This window comes from Gastrolobium bilobum, unplaced genomic scaffold (genome assembly GCF_033153095.1).
Source record: "Gastrolobium bilobum isolate Gb01-03AN ecotype WA unplaced genomic scaffold, APGP_CSIRO_Gbil_v1 utg50313, whole genome shotgun sequence".
Taxonomy (NCBI): domain Eukaryota; kingdom Viridiplantae; phylum Streptophyta; class Magnoliopsida; order Fabales; family Fabaceae; genus Gastrolobium; species Gastrolobium bilobum.
In genome coordinates this window covers 85,452-106,896 of record NW_026900117.1, presented here as the reverse complement: position 1 = coordinate 106,896, position 21,445 = coordinate 85,452, and the positions used below count along the sequence as shown (strand labels likewise).

The 21,445-nt window shown below is 35.1% G+C and overlaps 2 protein-coding genes across 3 annotated transcripts; both read right to left on the bottom strand.

Annotated features, from left to right (window-relative positions):
- Nucleotides 1-3,140: 3,140 nt before the first annotated feature.
- LOC133295378 (ABC transporter D family member 2, chloroplastic) lies at nucleotides 3,141-12,097 on the bottom strand. 2 transcript variants are annotated; one of them, XM_061494205.1, is made up of 10 exons: nucleotides 11,689-12,097; nucleotides 10,962-11,184; nucleotides 10,712-10,779; nucleotides 9,808-10,134; nucleotides 9,557-9,721; nucleotides 8,830-9,058; nucleotides 7,989-8,227; nucleotides 7,562-7,883; nucleotides 5,552-5,820; nucleotides 3,141-3,652 (listed from the first exon to the last, which is right to left on the bottom strand). In XM_061494205.1, exons 1-10 carry the CDS (start codon nucleotides 11,929-11,931, stop codon nucleotides 3,467-3,469), a joined length of 2,271 nt encoding a protein of 756 aa, XP_061350189.1. In that variant the 5' UTR covers nucleotides 11,932-12,097; the 3' UTR covers nucleotides 3,141-3,466. The 2 variants fall into 2 exon arrangements, with proteins under 2 accessions (XP_061350189.1, XP_061350188.1); XM_061494204.1 differs by having other exon boundaries at nucleotides 3,142-3,652; nucleotides 10,962-11,193.
- A 2,565-nt stretch (nucleotides 12,098-14,662) lies between these two features.
- On the bottom strand, nucleotides 14,663-16,486 carry LOC133295379 (uncharacterized). The gene is made up of 7 exons (XM_061494206.1): nucleotides 16,250-16,486; nucleotides 16,035-16,147; nucleotides 15,818-15,944; nucleotides 15,431-15,709; nucleotides 15,227-15,346; nucleotides 14,963-15,131; nucleotides 14,663-14,820 (listed from the first exon to the last, which is right to left on the bottom strand). The coding sequence occupies exons 1-7, from the start codon at nucleotides 16,484-16,486 to the stop codon at nucleotides 14,663-14,665; spliced, it is 1,203 nt and encodes a 400-aa protein (XP_061350190.1).
- Nucleotides 16,487-21,445: the final 4,959 nt, after the last annotated feature.

Sequence of the window (21,445 nt, the reverse complement as noted above, 5' to 3'; positions counted from 1 at the left end):
CATAGTCCCATCCCCGTAACTAGGTATGTGACTTCATTGCATTAGCAACACTTCATCTTAGTGGAGTAAAATGAGAGAAATCATTGTAATCATATGTCAAGTGATTAAGACAAAGAAGTGTAATCTCCATAGATATATCCCAACTTATATACATCTCAACAATTTGGGATCACAAGGTATAGGATGGGACAACAACTAAAATGCCACACTATTCACAAAAAATTACCTCAATGCTACGGACCAGAATTTTTTTTCAAAAATGCTATGTCACCTAACTCATTACAACACCTAGCGAGTTAGGTGTGGACACGTGGCAGTAGGTTCATGCTCACGTAAGCCGCTGCACAGTGCAACGAGATTACGGGTCACACTCGCTATGCTGCATAGCATGTTACGTGGCAACTGGCGTGTTACATGTCTGACACGTATCAAACTCACTATACTGCATAGTATGTTACGTGTCAGCTTTACTAACACGTGGTCATACATGTTGTGCTGCATAGCATATTATGTGTAATTAGCCTAGCAGTCTAGCGTTTTTGGTCTACTAAATTCATCATTTCCCTTTTCATTTCTTGCATCATTGTGGTCTAATAAATTATAGGATAATTTTAATTATTGAATTCTATATTTTAAAATAAAAGGATTTAAGGAAAATTAATATTGGTTTGAATATTTTAGTTTTAAATAACTTATGTTAAAATAATTTGATTTAGGACTGTTAATTTAATTTAATTTATGTGTGTTAATTAATTTAATTTAATGTAGGAGTGTTAATTAATATAATTTAGTTTATGTTAAGTTAAATTATTTTTAACTGTTAAGTAATTTAATTTAATTTAGAACTTTTAATTAATTATTTTTAGGAGTGAGAATTTATTAGACCAAAAGCGCTGGAGATCTGGGCTACTCACACATAATAGGCTAAAATATAAGTTACTCCCTTGAACTTTGATCATGTTTCAAATTACCCCCTTGTACTTTTAGTTGTTTCAATTAACTCCCTGTACTTTATAATTGTTTCAAATCAACAATTCTGTTAATAATTTTACAAACGTTGTTAAACCTCCCCACATGCCCTAAGCCCCAAATCTCAAAAATTTCTTTTGTGATTTTTGTAGTTGTGAATTCCAGAACTGGTCAATTCCCCTTCTCCTTTCGAGAACTTTCTTCTATAGGGATTCATATTCTATTTCTATTGACTCTCCGTCGTCTACAACACAGAAAATTTTGGTAACTTACTTACAGATTGTATCTTAAATAAAAGAAACATCAACATCCTTTAAGCGAAGACTAAGGAATGGGGGAACACTACCGATCCCGAGACAGACGACGAAGCTACATCGATTACAAAAAAATATGAGTCAGTGGTGGCAGACCCTTTCCCGGCCCTTACAATCAAGCAACCTCACCAATCAATGTGAATGAAAGAAATGGCACCACATACATCTCGACTAGTTCATGCCTGCAAAGCAAACAAAAACCTTTTTTGAATTATTATTCTGACTCCGAAGTCCGGCTGATTGTCTCCCCTTCGTAGAAGATGTTAATATGTACAAAAAAGACAATGGGAGAACATAGAAAAAAAGAGACACATTGATCTTCTCTGATCCAAATCAAAATCATCCCAAAGTACTGAGAAAAGATCCAAAGAAAATTGTAATAAGAGATGGGAAAATATAGAAGAAAAGAGAAAATTTTGAGATTTGGGGCTTAGAGCATGTGAGGAGGTTTAACAGCGTTTCTAAAATTTTTAACAGAATTGTTGATTTGAAACAATTATAAAGTATACGGGGTTAATTGAAACAATTAAAAGTACAAGGGGGTAATTTGAAACACGGTCAAAGTTCAAGGGTATAACTTATATTTTAGCCCACATAATATGCTATGCAGCACAACATGTATGGCTAGGGTTGGGAAAACGGGCCAACCCAGCTAGACGCGGCCCAACCCGCATGTAACTCGAAAAAAAAAGTCGGGTTAGGGTTGGCTCAAAAAAAAATGAGCCAGAAAACTCAACCCGAGACGGGTTAGGGTTGGCTTGCAGGTTGGCTCAAAAATATGGCTCATGGGTTGCCTTGAAGAAAGAGCTCGTGAGTTGGCTCGAAAATTGGCTCGCGGGTTGGCTCGAAAATTGATCGCGGGTTGGCTTGTTTTCAAGCTATTTAAATGAACCTGTAGTATTAATGCACTGGCTATGTGGCTTCCATCAGCTTAAACAAATGGTTACAAAATGAGAAATAAAATCAAAATATTCTAGTTTCGAATTTTCTTCACAATAAATTTGCATCAATATCAAGAAACAATCAGAACCACTCGCTACTAAGTGGGTAAGATATTTGAACCAAATAGAGCCAGCATAGCCTAACAATATAAAAATGGGAGGGATGTGAGAAGATTAAGGACTTAGGTTTAGAGAAGGAAGAAAGACGATAACAATATGTGCGGATTTTGTCCATTTTTGTATATTATATTTTGTATTTTTTTATAAAAAAAAAATACTCAACCCGCGAGCTGGCTCGTTTGACCCGCGGGTTGGCTCGTTTTTTTCCAAACTGGCTCGGGTCGGGTTGGCTCGGGTTGGCAGCTCATTTTTGACAGGTTATCAGGTTGGTTCGTTTTTGTCACCCCTATGAATGGCCACGTGTCAGAAAAGCTGACACGTAACATGCTATGCAACATAGCGAGTTTGACACGTGTTAGTAACACGCCAAGCTGACACGTAACATGCTATGCAGCATAACGAGTTTGACACACTGTCTGCCACGTAAGTGCAGCGGCTTACGTGGCCATAAACCTACTGCCACGTGTCCACACCTAACTCGTCAGGTGTTGTGGCGAGCTAGGTGACATGGTATTTTGAAGAAAAAAATTTCCAGTCCGTGGCATTCAAGTAATTTTGTGTGAATAATGTGACATTTTGATCGTTGTCATCGGTGGTAAGATGTGGACTCTAGTCAGAACTTCTTATCATTTTTCTTATCATTCAATTAAAATCAAATCAACAGTTATAAAATAATATTAAACAAGAGACGTTAACTTAATTTTGATCTAACTAAATGGTTCTAAAAGATTATAACGGAAAAAAGTCATAAATATGACCTACCTCTTAAACAAATATTACATTATGTAGAATGTGTATTAATAATTTGTCAATACTTTATCAACTTAGTGCATGTAAATTGGATGCACTGAATCAAAACCATAATCTATGAAAGATGCATTACTTCAAAAAAAATTGAATTGAAAACAGAAAGACTCCTAAGTTAAAAGAAACATTCTTCTATTAGTGTTTCTATCAACCTGTATGAATTAAACTTGAACGTTATAGCAGCTAGTTGCAAGGGAAAATCTACAAATTGACATCCATATACATCAAAACTATTGTTCAATGAATTTGAAGCATAAATGTCTTCTGAGAATGTATGCAGCAAAGCTTTGCAATCAATTCTGAAGCCCTCTACCATCATAGATTTGTAAATTTTAAAGTGGATTCACGTCTAATGGATTCAACGCACCAATTTTGCTGTTCTTGGTTAGAATCGATTGTGGATATGCGTAAGACCCTGTTGTGGTAGTCACGTAAGGTTGAGCGATGGCCAATGCTGATGTATGTTATGCCTGCTACTCCAATCTTTTCATACAAATGAACCTGTAAGCCAAAGCACAAGAAAATGAATTTTAGTACCACATGTAGCCTGTAGGCATATATCATGATAACATTCATTAAAATCCTACACTCTTTTGGATCTCCTTAGAAGATTGCTCAAGTTTAGCATGTTTTGTTTTTGTTCAACTTTTATATATAGGTTTAATATTTCTCGTGCAAGCTCGAGATAAAATTATCTCTTGCAGACACACGGAAATAGGTGGGGTCTTGTGAAGAGGAGAGAAAGAAAAAGGGGACCCCACCCATTCCCTTATGTCTGCGCGAGATAACTTTACCTCCAGCTTGCAAGACAAACATCTTATATATGTATATATATATAAAACTTCTCAGCCAAAAGTTCTCCCTATATAACATTTGGATTTTATGCTTTTCTAAACACACAATAAGCTAATCCAAATATGTATAGAATCAGTTAAATTAGTATGGTAAATTAAATTAAAAAAAAAAATGAATAAAGGCTTAGATCATTTGGCCTTAGCTAAAGTTCTTCACAAGAACATGAATCACCATTAAATCCCAAGTAGTGAGATGGGGTGAAGACAATCCTTATATACAATTTTACCCTTATATAATTACAAAGAGATTATTTTGCAAATTTGAATCCGTGACCTTTCAGTCACAAAATAATAGTTTTACCCAGTGTTTTAAAACTCCGCTCGAACCGGCCAGGTCAACCCGGAAACCGGTAAACCAGTCCCTTCACCGGTTCGAGTTACACGTCATATCGTACATGCATTCGAACCGTTTTGACCCGGTCATAACCGGGTTCGACTGGCCGGTTCTGTAAAAATACGAAACCCGCGAGGTTGTTTTTACCCATCAGCTGATGACAATTAAGCAACGCAAGTTGTACTGTGTTCATCCAAAATGGTTTATAAACTGATATCTTTCTTATGTACTGGTCGATGTGGAACCTCCTCAACCTTCAAACCAAGCTCGCACTGTCAAATCTTCATTAAAGAGAAAATGGGTGTCGAAAATTTGTGAGCCACGCACCAAAACCAGAATCTGGTTACGGAGCTTCAAGACACAGCTGCATATGATGTCTCATTCCATGAAATTAATTGCATTCCATGAGTCAAACACTCTTGAATTTGAATTCTTAAGTGAGGATTTCAGGTTCAGTAGAATTTGACGCTCCTCAGATTTGACACTATTTAGTAGTGAGAAGAATGAGAGGAGAAGAAGAAGAAGTGGATAAAGGACTCGCGGGGAAGCAAAGGCGACGAACATGTTTTTGGAGAGTGCAGCAGAAAAAGAAAAACAATGAGATAGTTTTTATTTGGGTCTTATTGCGTTAAGTAGTAACATAGAAGACAAAGAAAGTGGCGTTCATTGGAGCAACAATGCTGACCTTTGGACTCACCTAAGATGTGGATGCAAATGACGTCAGAAACGTTTACTTTGGATGATCAATGCATGATGTTTTAACCATTCTGGGAAGATAATGAAGAACAGGTAACTGTTTCATGGAATAAACATTAATATTTATCCATCTTCAATTGATATACTTCATTTGATATTTGTTTAATTTAAAATTAATCACTATTCAATTTTTTTGTACACGACTTGTTTGAGGAAATGTCAAAAGCACCATGAGTTGTTAATATGAATAATATATTTATATAAATTTATAATATATTATTTTAAAATCCGGTTGAACCCGGTTGAACCACTGACCCAGTGACCCAGTACCTCGACCGCGTCAATGACCGATCCGAGTTTTAAAACACTGGTTTTACCACTACTCCAGACTCTCCCTTTTATAGTGTCTCTATTAGATGCAAGAAATTACAGAGGCAAATTTATTGAATAACAAGAACTTCCATATGATATATCACATTCACATATATGTCAGATGAACTTGGAATTCAAGAATACCTCATTGGCTTCATCAAGTGCACTTGTAGATTCATCCAACAAAGCCAATTGAGGTTTTGAAATCAAAAGACGAGCAAACGCGAGGCGTTGCTGCTCTCCCAGTGAAAGAACACTAGACCATTCATGTGTTGAATCCAAGCTGAAACGACCCAATAAATAGCCAAGACGGACATCCTCTAAAATCTTTATCAACTCATCTGTTGTTGGCTTCATAGGCTTATCATTCTTGTTATCTGAGTTTGGCATGTTTGGCAAGAAAGGAAGCATATCTGAAGACAAACTTTTACACTCAATCAGTAAAGCTTACACAGAATTGCAGCCAATCAACTAATAGCATAATAGTGATATAGATCAGGTTGGATTTTTCTATTACCCCAGATAAAATAATAGTATTTATTTGACAGAGTTATGTGTCTCTTCAATTATAATATGGTATAACAATACTATTAAGAAAGATGAATTATAAATTCTCAATCAGCACTTGTTGCAACCTAAAAGTCTATGCTCAGAATTGATCATTTTGATTGAATTTGTTCACTTGATTACAAAGTCTGCATTCTATTCAAAGGAGAAAGACATACATAAGAACATACATTCATTTACATTCATCTTTTGGGCCTGGGTTGATCCTCACAAACAAAGAGGGATTAATTTAATGCAAGTCTCAAGTACAACCAAGATCTACTGTTTGCGTAACATCTTAAAACCACTCCCCGTTAAATCCCGACTAAAGAAGATGGGGTGAGAGCAATTCACGTATACAATCTTACCGTTGCATATCTGCAAAGATTTTGAATAGCTACGGCTCCATTTCATTGAGCTCAAGGAAAGTTATATTCAGATTCAAGAGGTGTTAGTTAGGCTTGGTTATCTGTTAGATTAACTTTGTGAAGGAAGAGTTTACTCTACCAAAAATATATCAATAATTTACTTGTCTATAAGAGCCTGTTTGATTGTATTCTATATTTTTTTGTTCTTAAAACTGTTTTGTAGAGTAGATAATAAAACGAGTGTTTAATGTGGTTTTTTTTTTAAGTTAAAAGTCAAAACACATTATAGAAACAACTGAAACGTGTTCTCTAAATTTGATTCTAAAAATTAAAAAATAGATATAATTTTTAGAACTATTTTTACAAAACAAGCATTATCAAACAAGTTTTTTTATTTTCTTATTCTGTGTAAAGAACCTTGGGATACACCACCCCAAAAGCTAGCTCAAGGGGTGGGAGTGCCCAAGGCCTTATAAACTCCACATTAGTTGCACATACAACCAATGTGGGACTATATTTCTCAACACGCCCCCTCACACGAGAGCCCACTGGGCTTGAAGGGTGGACAACATACAAGCCCACTTACATGTGAAAATTCCACTACAAAGAAAGTGGGAAGCGGTGAGATTTCGAACGCTCTGATACCATGTAAAGAACCTTGAGATACACCACCTCAAAAGCTAGCTCAAGGGGTGGGAGTGCCCAAGGCCTTATAAACTCCACATTAGTTGCACATACAACCAATGTGGGACTATATTTCTCAACATTCTGAAAATTAAAACACTGTTTTTGGAAACAGAATTCAAACAGACCAAGTCTCTTTACAGTTGCATCTTCATGAGAACTTAGCTTATAATACCTCATGCATAACAATCATATATTGTCACCTTTCCTATATATAAATTATCTTTGTAATTAAGCCTCTCTATTGGATCAGATTTTTTTTCCCCTTATGCCTAATCATTATAAAGCCTCCCGGAAAAACTAAAAGAGCATTTCTGGCATTCCTACTGAAAAATACATCCTCATCATTTCAGCATCTCCTATGTCAAATCCGCAACTGCAACAGTATTATAATTTCTCTGAACAATTGCAATAGAGTAAATCAGAGCAAATGAGATGCAGACAGAGAAACCACAACAAAAGACATATTTTTTAATAGAGAAAAGTATGGAGTTTGCATAGGAATTAATAACAAAATGTGTAGGTATGTGGGGAAAAGAAACTAGAAACCACATACCTCTTGGTTTAGTACTATCTGATATAGGAACTACATCTTCGGCCCAAGTTGGATATAGTAATTGTTGACGAAGAGTACCCAAAACCATATATGGCCTTTGAGGAAGGAAAAATATTCTGGATTTTCTGCTTATAAACTTTCCATCTTCTTCATATGTGGCATCAGCAGTATTTACTAAAGGAGTATTTGCGTCTGAACAAATGGTTTGCTCGGGATCTTCTCTGCCTTTGACATAGTATATGATCTTTCCAGTTCCAGTTTTCCATAAACCAGCCATAGCTCTTAACAAAGAAGTCTTGCCACTTCCACTCGGTCCCATTACCTGTTAAATCGGCTATATTTAGAAATAAATGCATTTGTAGAGCCCTATAGTCTTATGAACTTAACAGTATAAACCTCAACTCTTACGGGCCAGTGGATGTCTTACCAGTAAGTTATCCTTTTCCTTGATCGTCAATGACAAGTCTCTAATAAGTGTGGATTCACTTGGTGTCTTCAGAATCAAATTTTGAATTTCCAAAAATGTTTCATTCTTTTCTTGTGGAATCGATCCATTAGATTCCAATACAGATGAACTACTAAAATCTTTGTATGTAATATGTATGTTTTCCAAAGTATCAGAGAGAGACTTGGAGCTGCCTCTGTCCAAAACATCATCAAATTCACCTGCATATGCAATACAGAAACTATTAGTCGGTAGTTTTCATTATGTTCGAAGCAACAAATCTAGCATGCCAAGTATACATACGTAGATGGATTAAAGAGAAAGTTTCAAATGCATACATAAGACCAGAGATGGGACAGTTACATATCTCAAAGACAGGAGAGTATACCTACTTTCTTGCAATACACATTGCAGCGCCCAAAAAGACAGAAGATAGAGAAAGAAATGGGCATAACAAATTAAATAGTTAAAATAAAAAAACAAGAGTTATCAATCAAAGACAAAATTTTCAGAAACTTTCCTATTTTATTAAGCAGCCTTGTCTCGTAGGAATTTGACTGTGCCAGTACATATGAGTCAAATTATATAAAGAGGAAAAAGACAGTTATAGTTGTCTTACATATAACCTCTTTAACACGTTAACATATCTTCTTTTCTTTTCTGGATCTTTTATTTATGTATATGCAAAATAAACCACAAACTAACTTAAAATGGCTCCCTCTTTTCAGCAGAGTAAAAGTTCAATCTTTTATGCTCGTATCTTTCATGAGATCCACAAGTGTAAAGATGTAACAGGAAAAATAAGGGAAAAAGAATGCTGTACCTAACCGATTAATAACAGCAGAAAAAGCACTTATAGCTTGAAACTGGTACACAATGAGGGAAAAGTCACCAAGGATATGATTAAAAGCAGAGACAGACTGATTGATTACACCAAACTCAATTTTTCCAGAGAAATACATTGGAGCAACAACAGCAGCAGGAAGAATTTGAATGAGATACCGGTAGCCACTGGTGAAGAACTCCAGATTTCTAGAAGAAATCAACAATTGCTGTAAAGTAAAAAAAAAAAATTAAAAAAAATGTTATAACATTCATCATCATGTTATTGTAGGTTAGAGGATGAAACTGCATTACATAATAAAGAGAAAGAACAAATGCAGCAACAAGGTTAGATTTGGTACTTAATAGAGTAGCCCAATTCCAAAAAACTGGCCAGTCCACATGGTTATGAAATAAGAGTCGTGATTAGCTTTCAAACGTAATATTCTGTGACCTATATTGAAGTCTAGATATTTCATATTGCTTATGTTTCTTCAATCAAGAAAATGATAACAGACAAATCGATATCCTTTTACATTAAATGCAGCTTATGCCATGTTGATTATGCAAAATCTAGCAGTTTAAGAGGGAGATATAAATGCAATAAAAACTCAAGAAACAAAGTAAGTTGGTTGGAATGAACATAGATAATTAGATACTGGTAACATCTTGCACAATAATAGTTTTAAAAGAGAAAAAAAAGTAAACATAAAGAAGAAATATCTCACAGTCAGATTTTCAAAAGCACTTCTGAAGCGCTGCAGAAGAAGTTGCATTTCACTATCTTCACCACCATAGAAAGCAATCGATTCAGCATTTTCTCGAACCCGTACAAGCCCATAACGAAAGTCTGCTTCCTTTTTCTCTTGCAAGAAATTTAAAGTCACCAGTCCCTGTCATTTTCACAATTTCCAGTTAATCAAAATGGTGGTTTTGCCTCACAATTTAAACTATCACTATAAAAAGAAAGACTCAGTACCCTTCCAAGGAAAACACTGATAGCTGTCCCACCAATAGAGTATATGAGAAGAACAACGAAGAGGGGAGGATAGATTCCATACAAGATGTTACTGAACGAAATCAAGTCTACAGCAGCATTAAAGAGTGTCAGGGAGAAAGAAAGGGCTGTCCCAGTAAAAGAACTTAGATCATCAACAATTCGCTGGTCCGGATTATCAATGATTGACTGAGACTGAATTTTATAGAAAGTCTGATTCTTCAGATAGCGATCCATGTAATAGCTCGTCATCCAAGATCTCCATCTCAAAGAAAGAGTTTCTCTTGCATAATCTCTCAATACAAAAAACTGCAACACAATGATGAACAAGGTAAGATACATATGTAGAAGATCAGAATAAGGCACGTCAAAACAAAAGAAAGGCATCCATAGAGCTTGTTTCTATTCACGATAAAAAACTTTAGAAAAAGAAAAAGAGAAAGAAATGGAACGTCAATGTAATTGTATTACAGACCTACATATAACCTGTTGATAGCTGCTTCAAAATTAGCCATGTAGTTCACTTAACATTCGTTTTCCCCTTTGTTTGGGTTAAAATCTTGATGTACTCAGCATTAGATCCAGGAAGTCATTCATTTCAAGATTAATTACAGATTTAGAAGAAACGGAATTACTTCCGAAAAGACCAAAAGAGGAAAAATAATTATGATGTCTAAGTCCTCATATAACAGATAAAACCCCAAAAAACATGAAAAGGGTGTGCTATTCAAGTCACATCTAGACAATTCGAATTTGACCTAGTTCTCTTTTTAACTCTTGCTTCTTTCCAATTACCATGCTGCATCAGATGACAATACTCATTATTCTAAGAACTAAAGCAAAGTCTAGCAGAGCTATACCTAATAAAGTGCAGCAATGTGCTCACCGGGATTCCTCCAGCAAAGCCACCCAAGTAGTAAAGTAGTTGCTTTGTGAATTGCTCTTGATCCTTATCTTGCATTAATAAACTTAAACAGGTTCAGTTGCTTGTTGCTGCTTCATACTAGAGTAAATAATTAATTAAACAAAAACAGCATAAAATCTCATATACAAGCAAACTCTGAATGCCCAAATAGATGGCAAATGGAAGATAACTCAAAGCAGTTATGTCCATATTAATATACACATGAACTTACTGGCAAGTGCATTATAGAAGTCTCTTCCTAGGAAATTGAAGCCAACACTGATTCCAGTAGTAGCCAAAGTGAGAGCAAAAACACCAGCAAGCTGCAATCTTGCTTGGACCTTGTCATCTGAAGACCAATAAGGGGCTGCCACTTTCCAGAACCTTCTAAAAAGCGTCTTCAGATCAGGACTCTTACCCTGGGCAACTACTCCATCACTTTCTTCCCTCACTTGCTCTTGTTGCTGCACTTCCAACACAATTTTCCAACTTTTTAATACTACACATTGACCAATTTTTTTACAAAATCCATAGAAACACATGGAATGTATTCTCTCATATCTACTTTTAATATTATCATAAAAAATAAAAATAAAAATCACTCCCATTAAACCCTGACCAATAAGGTTATGCATGAGGATAAACCTAATGCACAGTCTTACCCCTTATAAATATTTACAAAGAGGTTGTTTTCAGATTCGAACTTGTGACTTTTTGATCACAAAAAACACGCTTCACGCTCGCCCTCTTAGTTTTAACATTACCATATTAGTGAAAAATCATAAATCAACCGTTAACAAATAAATTAAAAATGACTATTTCCTTTTTTATTTTTTCCTCTTACGAAATTTATTATTAAAATTGTGATGATTGATGAATGAATGAAATTTTTATTGTTAATTTAACAATATACTTATGCTAAAATAATAGATAAGAGGATAATAAGAACACAATAAAACCTTATCTGGGTCAGGGGGCAATGGAGCTGGTGCTGTTGAAGAAGAAGAAGAGGAAAATCTGTTCCAGTTCCTCCTCCTGCAATCCTTTCCTGTGCAAATGGGCATGATGGGCACATGTGAAAATGGGGTGAACACATTAAAACCAAGATGAAGTTGGACATGGTGATATGGAGTAGGGTTGGACTTATAGGTAGATGAAAAGAAGAAAAGTGGGTGTGGTTGTTGTTGAGTAAGCAAAATCATTTTTTTACTTTCTGGGTATTCTTAAATTGTTCCAAAACTATGAAATATGCATAATCAATGCTTGGTTTCCATATATTTTATTGTAACCAACCCAACATTCTGCTACTATGTGGCTATGGCTTTTGAAAATGAAGGACTTTGTATTATGCTGATTGATAGAAGTGTGTGCAGTGTTCTCGGTGAAGAGGAAAATTGGGAACCGCATAGATTATTGTTGAATTATCCATACGGTAAGATTTCTTGCGATCCACATGTTGCCACGCAGATAATGGAAGCTTATGCTCTCAAGTCTCAAATTACAGGTTACATTAATTGATTTCAGATGTTAAACTGAGTAATGATATATATATATATATATATATATATATATATATATATATATATATTTAATAATTAAAAAATATATTAAAGCCATGATTTAGAAACAAAAAAAATATAAAATTATTCTTATTAATGTAGTAGTAGTGAAGGTCAATTGTATACCAAGCTCATTTTTGCATTTTTATTATCTAAAAATGGAGGTATAACTTTCTGATCACAAGGAAGAATCTTACTCTTGCTCTAAGTTCGTTCTCCTTATCAAACATTTATTAATTATTAATTCTATAATCTTGTAAATGTATTAGCTAAGAAATATTTAGTATATTTACTAATAAAAAAGAAATTTTTTTTATTTTTTATCAAATAATTTTATTATTTAAATATCAATAAATTTATTTAAAATTTTTAAAAAAAAAATAATTTAATATCTCTTTGATATTTTTTTATTATTGATTTCTTAATCAATATTCTAAAAACATTTGTTAACAATTATGATAATTGCTTGAACACATATAAGGGAAAAATATTTCTGGTGTTAATGCAGATAAGTTATCTGCATTTACTTTCAAAACGACGTCGTTTTGGTATTGAAATCTTAAAAATTATAAATATAAAAACTATTATAACCTTAAAATAAATTAAAATTACAAAACACCATAATTTTCGCCTCAAAACAACGTCGTATTGGACTTACTGCAGATAACTTATCTGCAGCAGAAAAAATGAACCTAAGTATAATTAATAATAAATATATAGTAGTTAACCATTTATGGTTGAATATAATAATATTAAAAAGGGTTTAATATTTTTCCTAGAGAAACTAATTTTATCTCTTGGACTCACATAGAGAGATAAAAGAAAAAATTAACTTACAGAAGAAATATTAATCCCAAATCATTTAAAGTATTTAATATTTTTCGTCAAATCTTAAAACAAAGTATTAATATTTTTTAAATTACCAAAACACTAAATACTTCAATACCTCCTCCAGAATATTCTATTGGATGTATAAAGCATTTGCCGTTCTTAAACCAACTTTTCTTTGTAGAGAATGTAATATCATGTGGTAAACCACAATGGAGGCATAAGACATAATGTTTATTTTATGAAAGCAGTATTTTATGAAAGCAGTTCTATTACGGTATTACTTCTATGAAAAATGTTCACTTTTCTCACCCCAAAAAAAAAAAAAATGTTCACTTTTGATGAAATAAGTCTTTCTAATATCCACACATACATGTAGCTGAAGTAGGCATTAACCATAAACAAATTGGTAAAATAAAATGTAATTAGGTGATTTTTTTCAGCAATGATATTATGAAGATACTGGAAAAAATTTCGTGTCCCTTAAAGTCTCCTATAAAATAAGATTAAGTATTATTTCCTATACAACATAAAATAAAGAATACATACTATTTTTGGTCTCTAACCAATTTCACGATATCCTCTTTGATCCCTAGCAATAAAAGAGGACACTTGTGGTCCTTGTAATTTGACAAAAAGACCACGTTAGTCGTTTTGTTAGTTGGCATCCAACGGCGTTTGTAACGTTGCACACGTGGAACGTTAGTTTGCTTAGTTACAATGTGACACACTACTAGAAAATTCACAATCAGCAAGGGAAAAATTCCCTTGCAAAACAGCCTAATTCCCTTGCAAAAACTGTCTGCGACGGAATTTGCGAGGGAACACCGTCCCTTGCTAAAACCCTCGTCGCAAATAGATTTGCAAAGGAAATTTGTCATATGAAAATTCCCTCGCAAATTGCTACGGAAAAGTTCCCTTGCAAAAAAATAAATTTCCCTCGCAAATAACAGACATATCTACAATGTTTTTCCGTCACAGATTGCGACGGAAATGTCGAGTATAATTTCCCTTGCAAACTTCCGTAGCAGAATTTGCAAGGGGTGTATTAAATTTCCGTTGCAAAATTTGCAAGGGAACATTTTGATTTTCCCTCGCAAAATGCTACAAATTTTGCAAGGGAATTTTAAAAATTTCCGCCACATATTCTGGAATTAAAGTAAAAGAAATAAAAAAAATGTATTAAACTTTTCTTAATTTTCCTGTAAACAACAAGGATTCCAAATGAACATAAATACATAAATTGAGCAACAGAAATCCAAAAAAATACTGGATAAACAATTAAATTAAAATTAAATAGTATATCAACAAAAGTGAACAACAACAACCATCAAATCTACAACTAAAATGTCTCTAAAGTTCTAAGCAAAATAAAACATACAAAAAATATCGGATATATCTCTGAAGTCCTAAAAGAAGTAAAACATACAAACAACAACTAATATGCCTCTAAAGTCCTAGCAAAGTCATCATCATCATCTGGGTCATCATCCGGCACCGGTCCCTTCGACTTGTTGCAGTTGGCTTCCTTGTCCTGCATTAAAAGTCAAAGTTGTTCCTGCATTTGTTTCATAATGTCAGCTTGCTGCTTCATAAAGTCCGCTTGCTGAGTTAGCTGCTCTGTCGTAGCATGCAATTGCTCCTTCTTAGCATGCAATTGCTCCTGCATCTGGGAGTGGGACACCCTCATCCTTTTAAGCTCATCTGCAAATACATTATTATAAAACAGTAAGTTAAATTTTTAAAATAAAATATTAATAGAATAGAGATTGAAAATATAAAAGAATTAACTATGCATTGAGTTTCCCTGCAGAAACACTGTCAATCTGGGTAGAGGGCCGCTTACTGGGCTTCAGTCGGCTAGCATATCCTCCCAGCCCGACCGCCCTTCCTTTCTTGTTGAATCCACCTGCAGCTGTAACCAACATGTTCCCATTATCGGAATAGGAGGAGCTGGATTGACCGTCTGTCGCCACCTGTGCGGACATCTCCTCTTCAAGTTTTTGATAATTTTCCTGCAAGTAAAGAAAAATCAGCACACATATGGACATGTAAAACATAACATAAACCATCATAGAAAAAACAAACGTCAAATGATAAATGATCAAACCGCTATTAGCTTCACTTTGGGGCCTAACCAACGCCTTTGACCAACTTTAGGCTGCTGGGAATGAGTTTGCTCGAAGGTAGCCCAATCAACCTTTTCAGGCAGCACTTCTCCAGAAGCCTCCTGGAAATACAAATGAAAATCATTAATTCATTAGTTGCAAGTACGAATTGTTGAATACCGAACTAGAAAACTTTTTATACTTACTATCCTTTGTCGATGCTTGCTGATTGGAATCGACCCTCCAGCATTTGTGGGTGTGCCCTGCTTGGCCCTATTTTCCTTATTTTGAGCAGATCTCTTTTGAAACTTAGGACAATTTTTCCATTTTTCTTTCAATTGGATTTTTAATGATTCACTACACCATGCATTTTTACCCATGTCAAATCTTACTTTATGCATTTTATCTACGAACATTGTGGTGGCTCTGTGATGCCAAGCTCTTGCCAGGTTATGGCGATCCTCGGGCAACCACCTATAATGACTCTGTAAATTGCCAATTTTTTCGATTAGCGCACAAATTGGTCACAAATGTGTAGTTAGTATACATTTTTGTAATAAAAGATTAGCATTAACGAGATATACATAACTTACCAGAAATTCATCCATCCAACCATCTCGAGTTTTTTTAGGAACGTCTCCCCAGGTGCTCCATACATGTTTAAAATTACGGAATATTTGATTATCAATGTATTTCATGATCTCATCATAAGGTTCGAACCTGACAATATTAAATCAATTTATTTGATTATAACGATTGAGCAATGCTAGAAGCCACATTAGTACATCATTAGTAACAATTACAACTTACTCTGTGGTGCCTAAAGGACGAACCCATATACGTTTAGTCTGTGGATCACACCTCCCCCATTCTGGCTGAAGTGCCGAAGCAGCATCTCCTACCTCGCTTGCAGGGGATGCAACCTGCAAAAGGGAAAAACTGTTAAGCATTAAAAAAGTTAGTAGAGAGATGCTTAAAAGAAACTATAATATATATCTAAATCACAAAATGATGGTTTACTTAACCTGCTGTGTCGGCCCTATCGGGTCAGTGGGAGTATGAGGAAGTTCTGCACTTCCCATAACAGAGTCGGTGGTAGATGGTGATGATCCTATCCAAAGTGGAGGGAGGGATGAGGAAGCTGTACGACCTCTACCAGAAGGGGTAGATGATGTCGTCCTACCTCCTCTGCCACCACGGCCTGTAACTCGACCTCTACTGACATTACCATCACTACCAGTACGCCCATCTGTATGAACCATCTGTGAAAACTTATAAACATAATGCAAAAATATATATAAATATAATAAGTATGCAATACGACGTCTACCGTTATGGCCATCCATTTGTCACTAATGGATGCATACACCATACAGAGATCCTAAAAGATAAAAAATATAAAACATAATTGTATAATACATATAACATGTGGCCTGTGAATAAAAATTATTTATTTAGTACAACAGATAAACTTAAAGAAAGAATAATTGAAATCAATCGGACGATTCCTGTTCTTTGAATTCTTCTTGCCCACCTTCCTCTGGACTCTCATAATCATCGAATTCAGGCTCACTATCTGAATAAATATCTTGTTCATCATCGTCTGATTCCTCATTGTCCAATATAACAGGAATTAACTCTAACTCTCCAGCAGAATCAAAAAGATTGCTTGGCACATCATCCTCTGCAACATTTACAGGCAGTTCATGTTCCCCATCATCCTGAAATGGATCAGTCACATCATTTGAGTCTGACTCCATCGACTTAGGGATAATATTCCGGGCTTTGGTTTTGATAACTCCTCTCCACCCTTGTTGGGAAGTAGGGTATAATGTGTAAATAACTTGTTCCGCTTGTTGAGCAAGTATAAATGGATCGTAGCCAAGTGCATAACTTCTTGACCAATTGACCTCAACATTTCCATACTGGTCAACTTTTGTCCCACGCGAGGTGTAATCAAACCAATCGCATTTAAAGAGAGTAACCGACTTGCCCAACTTGCAATCCAAAAGAATGATATCAATTAACTTCCCGTAGTAATCGCCCTCAGAACCGTCGACTTGCCCACCTCGACAACATACACCATAATTACAACATGACATATTTTGATTCGCTTCTACAGTTGCAAATCTATATCCGTTGACTATATATTTTCTGAATCGGGTGACAAATCTTGCAGCTCCACTTGATAAAATATATGCAACATCATGGACAGCCGATTGGTTTTGTATGAAGTACTCGTCAAACCATTGAGGAAATTCAGACGTAACGTGTTGATCAACTTCAGAATCTGACCATAAAGGATTATTCGAACGTGTCCATTTGGAAAAGTTTCTATAAGGAAAAAAATATTATAAAACTCATGAGGATAACTACTCATAAACCAAATATAGTCGCGTAATGGAAACATCATCTCTAAGTTCAAAAATGAAATCTTACTCTATGTACGGAGCGGCCTCTAGTGAGTTGTTTAGAATGTACCACTCTGCAACGTTCTTATCTCGTCCCTCTAGAATTGATGCCCTTTGACTTCCCACGAATCGGCCTGGATAATTAAATAGTGATATCTGACCACTCGTATCACCGCCATCATCATTTCGAGGGACTCCTCTCCAAGTTGATATACATTCAGGAGGATAATAGTACGATGCAAATTTACCAGTCTCTTCAACGAGATACGCTTCGGCGATAGATCCTTCAACATGTCTCAAGTTACTGACCTTCATCTTCAGTGTGCGTACAAACCTATGAATAGATATTACGGTTCTGATAATTTGTAGCATCGTGTGAAGCAATTAATATATTCTACCATTCTTAGAATAAGAAAATAAAGAGATAAAAAAAGATCATATGTTATGAAAAATTAGAATACTTTTTTTTGGTAAATGAAAAATTAGAATACTTAATAAAAGACTAAAAGAAAAAATAGTAAAAAAAATCAAATGTATCTAAATAAAAATATATATAAATAGAATAAAGAATAAGATCAAGTATATTAAAAATCACAGCACTGACAAAAAAGATTAAAAATAAAAAATATAACAATAGTCTAAATGAAATATATATATATATTGAAGACAAAAAAATAGAAGAACAAATTAACTGTAAGTTACACTCTCAATATTTATCATCGATCCCACTTATATCTACGGGCTATAATTTTTTAATAATGTGAGCCATTAGATACAAGTGGATCAATAATCAAGAATGAGTGAAAGACTTCTAACTCTTACTCTGCTGCAAGAATATCATATCTCATATATATATATATATATATATATATATATATATATATATATATATACGTATGAGTGACATTTTTCATTCATTTGTACAGTGATGACGATAAGGATGGATGGAGCGTGTTCTTTACCAGACTCCATGAGATGTAAACAATTGAAGAATATGGAAAGACGAACACAATCCCAAATGTCACATTAAATAAATAACTCAACAAGTACTTGTACCAAAAACTGATGAGGTATACATATAAACAAGCTTATGTCCAAAATATATTCCAATTACCAGAAGTAACAACTTCAAAATCGCAACAGTCAGATTAATTAAATACAAGATAGGAGGACACTTGCTAATTTTGAGAACAATCCAACGGTTGAGCAAAGAGATATTCCCCTTTGTATCTCATTGCCTGATACAGAGCAGGAATACCGACATCCTCTGTTTGTAATTGCACAAGTCCCTATTCAGAGCTCCAATCGACAAACTGACCGTTAGTACATGAAGTATAATGAGTGTAACCCTTGCTTAAAGTATTTCAGCACGATCCAACGGTGAACTTAAGAAAAAAAAACTTTCTCTCAAGATCGTTGCCTACAGTAGAATCGTACACAAAAACCACCTTGGTTTGGAATTTTTGGTGATGTTACAGACCTCCAACCAGAAAAGCCACCGTCGGATATGAAGAATGATGAGTCGGGAATATGCCAACAAATCTCAGCTCGATCAGACGGTACATGAAGGAGATATTGTAGAATGATCAAAGACTGCCCCTTCCTCAATTATCCTGTGAAGTTTCTGAAATGGTTCCCTCTCTATTTTCTTTTATAGTGATTGATTTTTACACTCCCTTGTCTTTAAAATGATATTCACACACATTAAAAATGGCCTGCTGAATATCTTGAACTGGGAACCCTAGCTTTTTTTATTGGGCTGAACTTGACTTTTAATTAAGTGGTTAAAGCCCAACTACAAAGACCAGTGCCCTTTTTGGTGGCATCAGAAGCATGCGTCACTTTTCATTCATTTGTACTGTGATGACGACGATGATGGCTAGAACATGTCTCCTTAAGACATTTTCCTCTGCTTCTCACAACCAATTCATTTGTACACACACATTAAATTTCAACATAATCTTATTTTTCCTACGATTAGCTGACATAGGCACTACTATCACTACATGAACTCAATGTCTGCCATAAAGGATGCGACAACGCATTTAATGACTTTTTATTGTACGCATATTGCATATTTTCTATATAGTCTTCTCCTACCTATAATGGCAAATTCCTAAATTAAGCCCTTTTAAATTTGATTTATATGTTATTTTTGAATTTTGTGAGGGAATATACATCCCTCGCAATTTGCGAGGGAATACTAGTCCCTTGCAGTTTGCGAGGGAAACAGCGAGGGAAATTGTGAAATTTCAGTTGCAATTTTCAGATCCTAGATTTTTCAAGAGAACTTACGTCGCCAATTTTTTCCCTCGCTGTTTCCATTGCAGAGTTATGATTCTTGCGAGGGATTCAATTTCCCTTGCAAATTGCGAGGGAATTGCGACCGAACTGCAAGGGATTCTGCGACGAAAATGTAGTAACGAAAATCATACTTATTTTCCCTCGCAATTGTTTTTCCCTTGCAAATTCCGTCACAGCTTGCAAGGGAATTTTTCCCTCGCAAATTTCCCTTGCTATTCGCGACTTTTCCAGTAGTGACAATCCACACTGGACAAAGGATGGTGTCATTTTGAATATGACTTGAATGTGTGTATTACAAGCAGACGAAGTCGTTGAACAACATTACTCATCCACAACCTTGGTTGTTACTGTTGTGACACACTTACATTACTGCTTACTTGCAAAAAACCTCAGGCTTACTCGTGAGCTACATTACTAGTGAACCTTGTGACTTAGGGTGGTTTCTGAGTTGAGATTGCGTGTGCACTTGCAATGACTTGGAAGTGGGCTGCTTTTTTGGTGGTAGTACAAGAATACGGTTGTAGGTGTTAACTCGTTCCAGTAAGGTACTTGTTCTGAGACATTGTTTATTATCTGTGCCCCCCTCACAATAGTTCTGTAATTTATGTTGAATATGGTCCCCCATGTGTGGTCCCTGCTAAAGTTAATGTTAGGGTTTAAAAAATACAAACCCTTTAGTATGTGGTCCCCGTTTGAGTAAAGTGTTTGCATTTTTTAGTGTTTTGTGGACCCAAGTGTTGGATAAATCAATTGCATGCCCATTTTTTAAAGCATTATGTTTTTGTATGTTTCCACATTTTAGTGTATGTTTGTCCCCAAGTGTTTAGTAATAAAAGAAAGTTGATGTTGTATTAATAATGCGAATAGTGTCAAATCAAATTGTTTGGTCATGTGGTAGTGTCAAATGATGGCAATGTGGTCTGTTTGTTTTACAGATGGATCAATATATAGTGATAAAGTATCATCATGGAGGTGTGTTGGTGAGAAATGCTGAATGGGTGCTTACGTATGTAAATGGTATAATAGACTATTTACCTAAGATGGATGCTGATTATGTGAACTTGCGTGACCTTGAAACTCTGTTCAAGGGATATGGGTATGAAAAATGTAGATAGATGATGTAGCTTAAGCCAAATGAGGCTGATTTAGAGGTAGGTTTATGACCTCTTAGTAAGGACTCAGATATTAATGAAATGGTTAAGACTGCCTTAGCTAATGGGAATAAGATAGATATATATATTTTGAAGAATGCATTGCAATTCCTGATATTATAGCACCTGCACCTGCAAAATGGAGTGATTGGTTAGAATATGAGTGGTGATGATGAAAGGGTGTATGGTGATTCATTTGGCAGTGGAGATGATCATAGGACCTCTGGTGATGGATATGATACTGGAGGTGGCAATGGTTTGTCTAGTGATTCACATGACAGTGTAAAGGATGAGCCATATAAGCCTCATCTCCTAGGTTTTGAAGACCAAACGGAGAATGAAGAGGAGTATGATT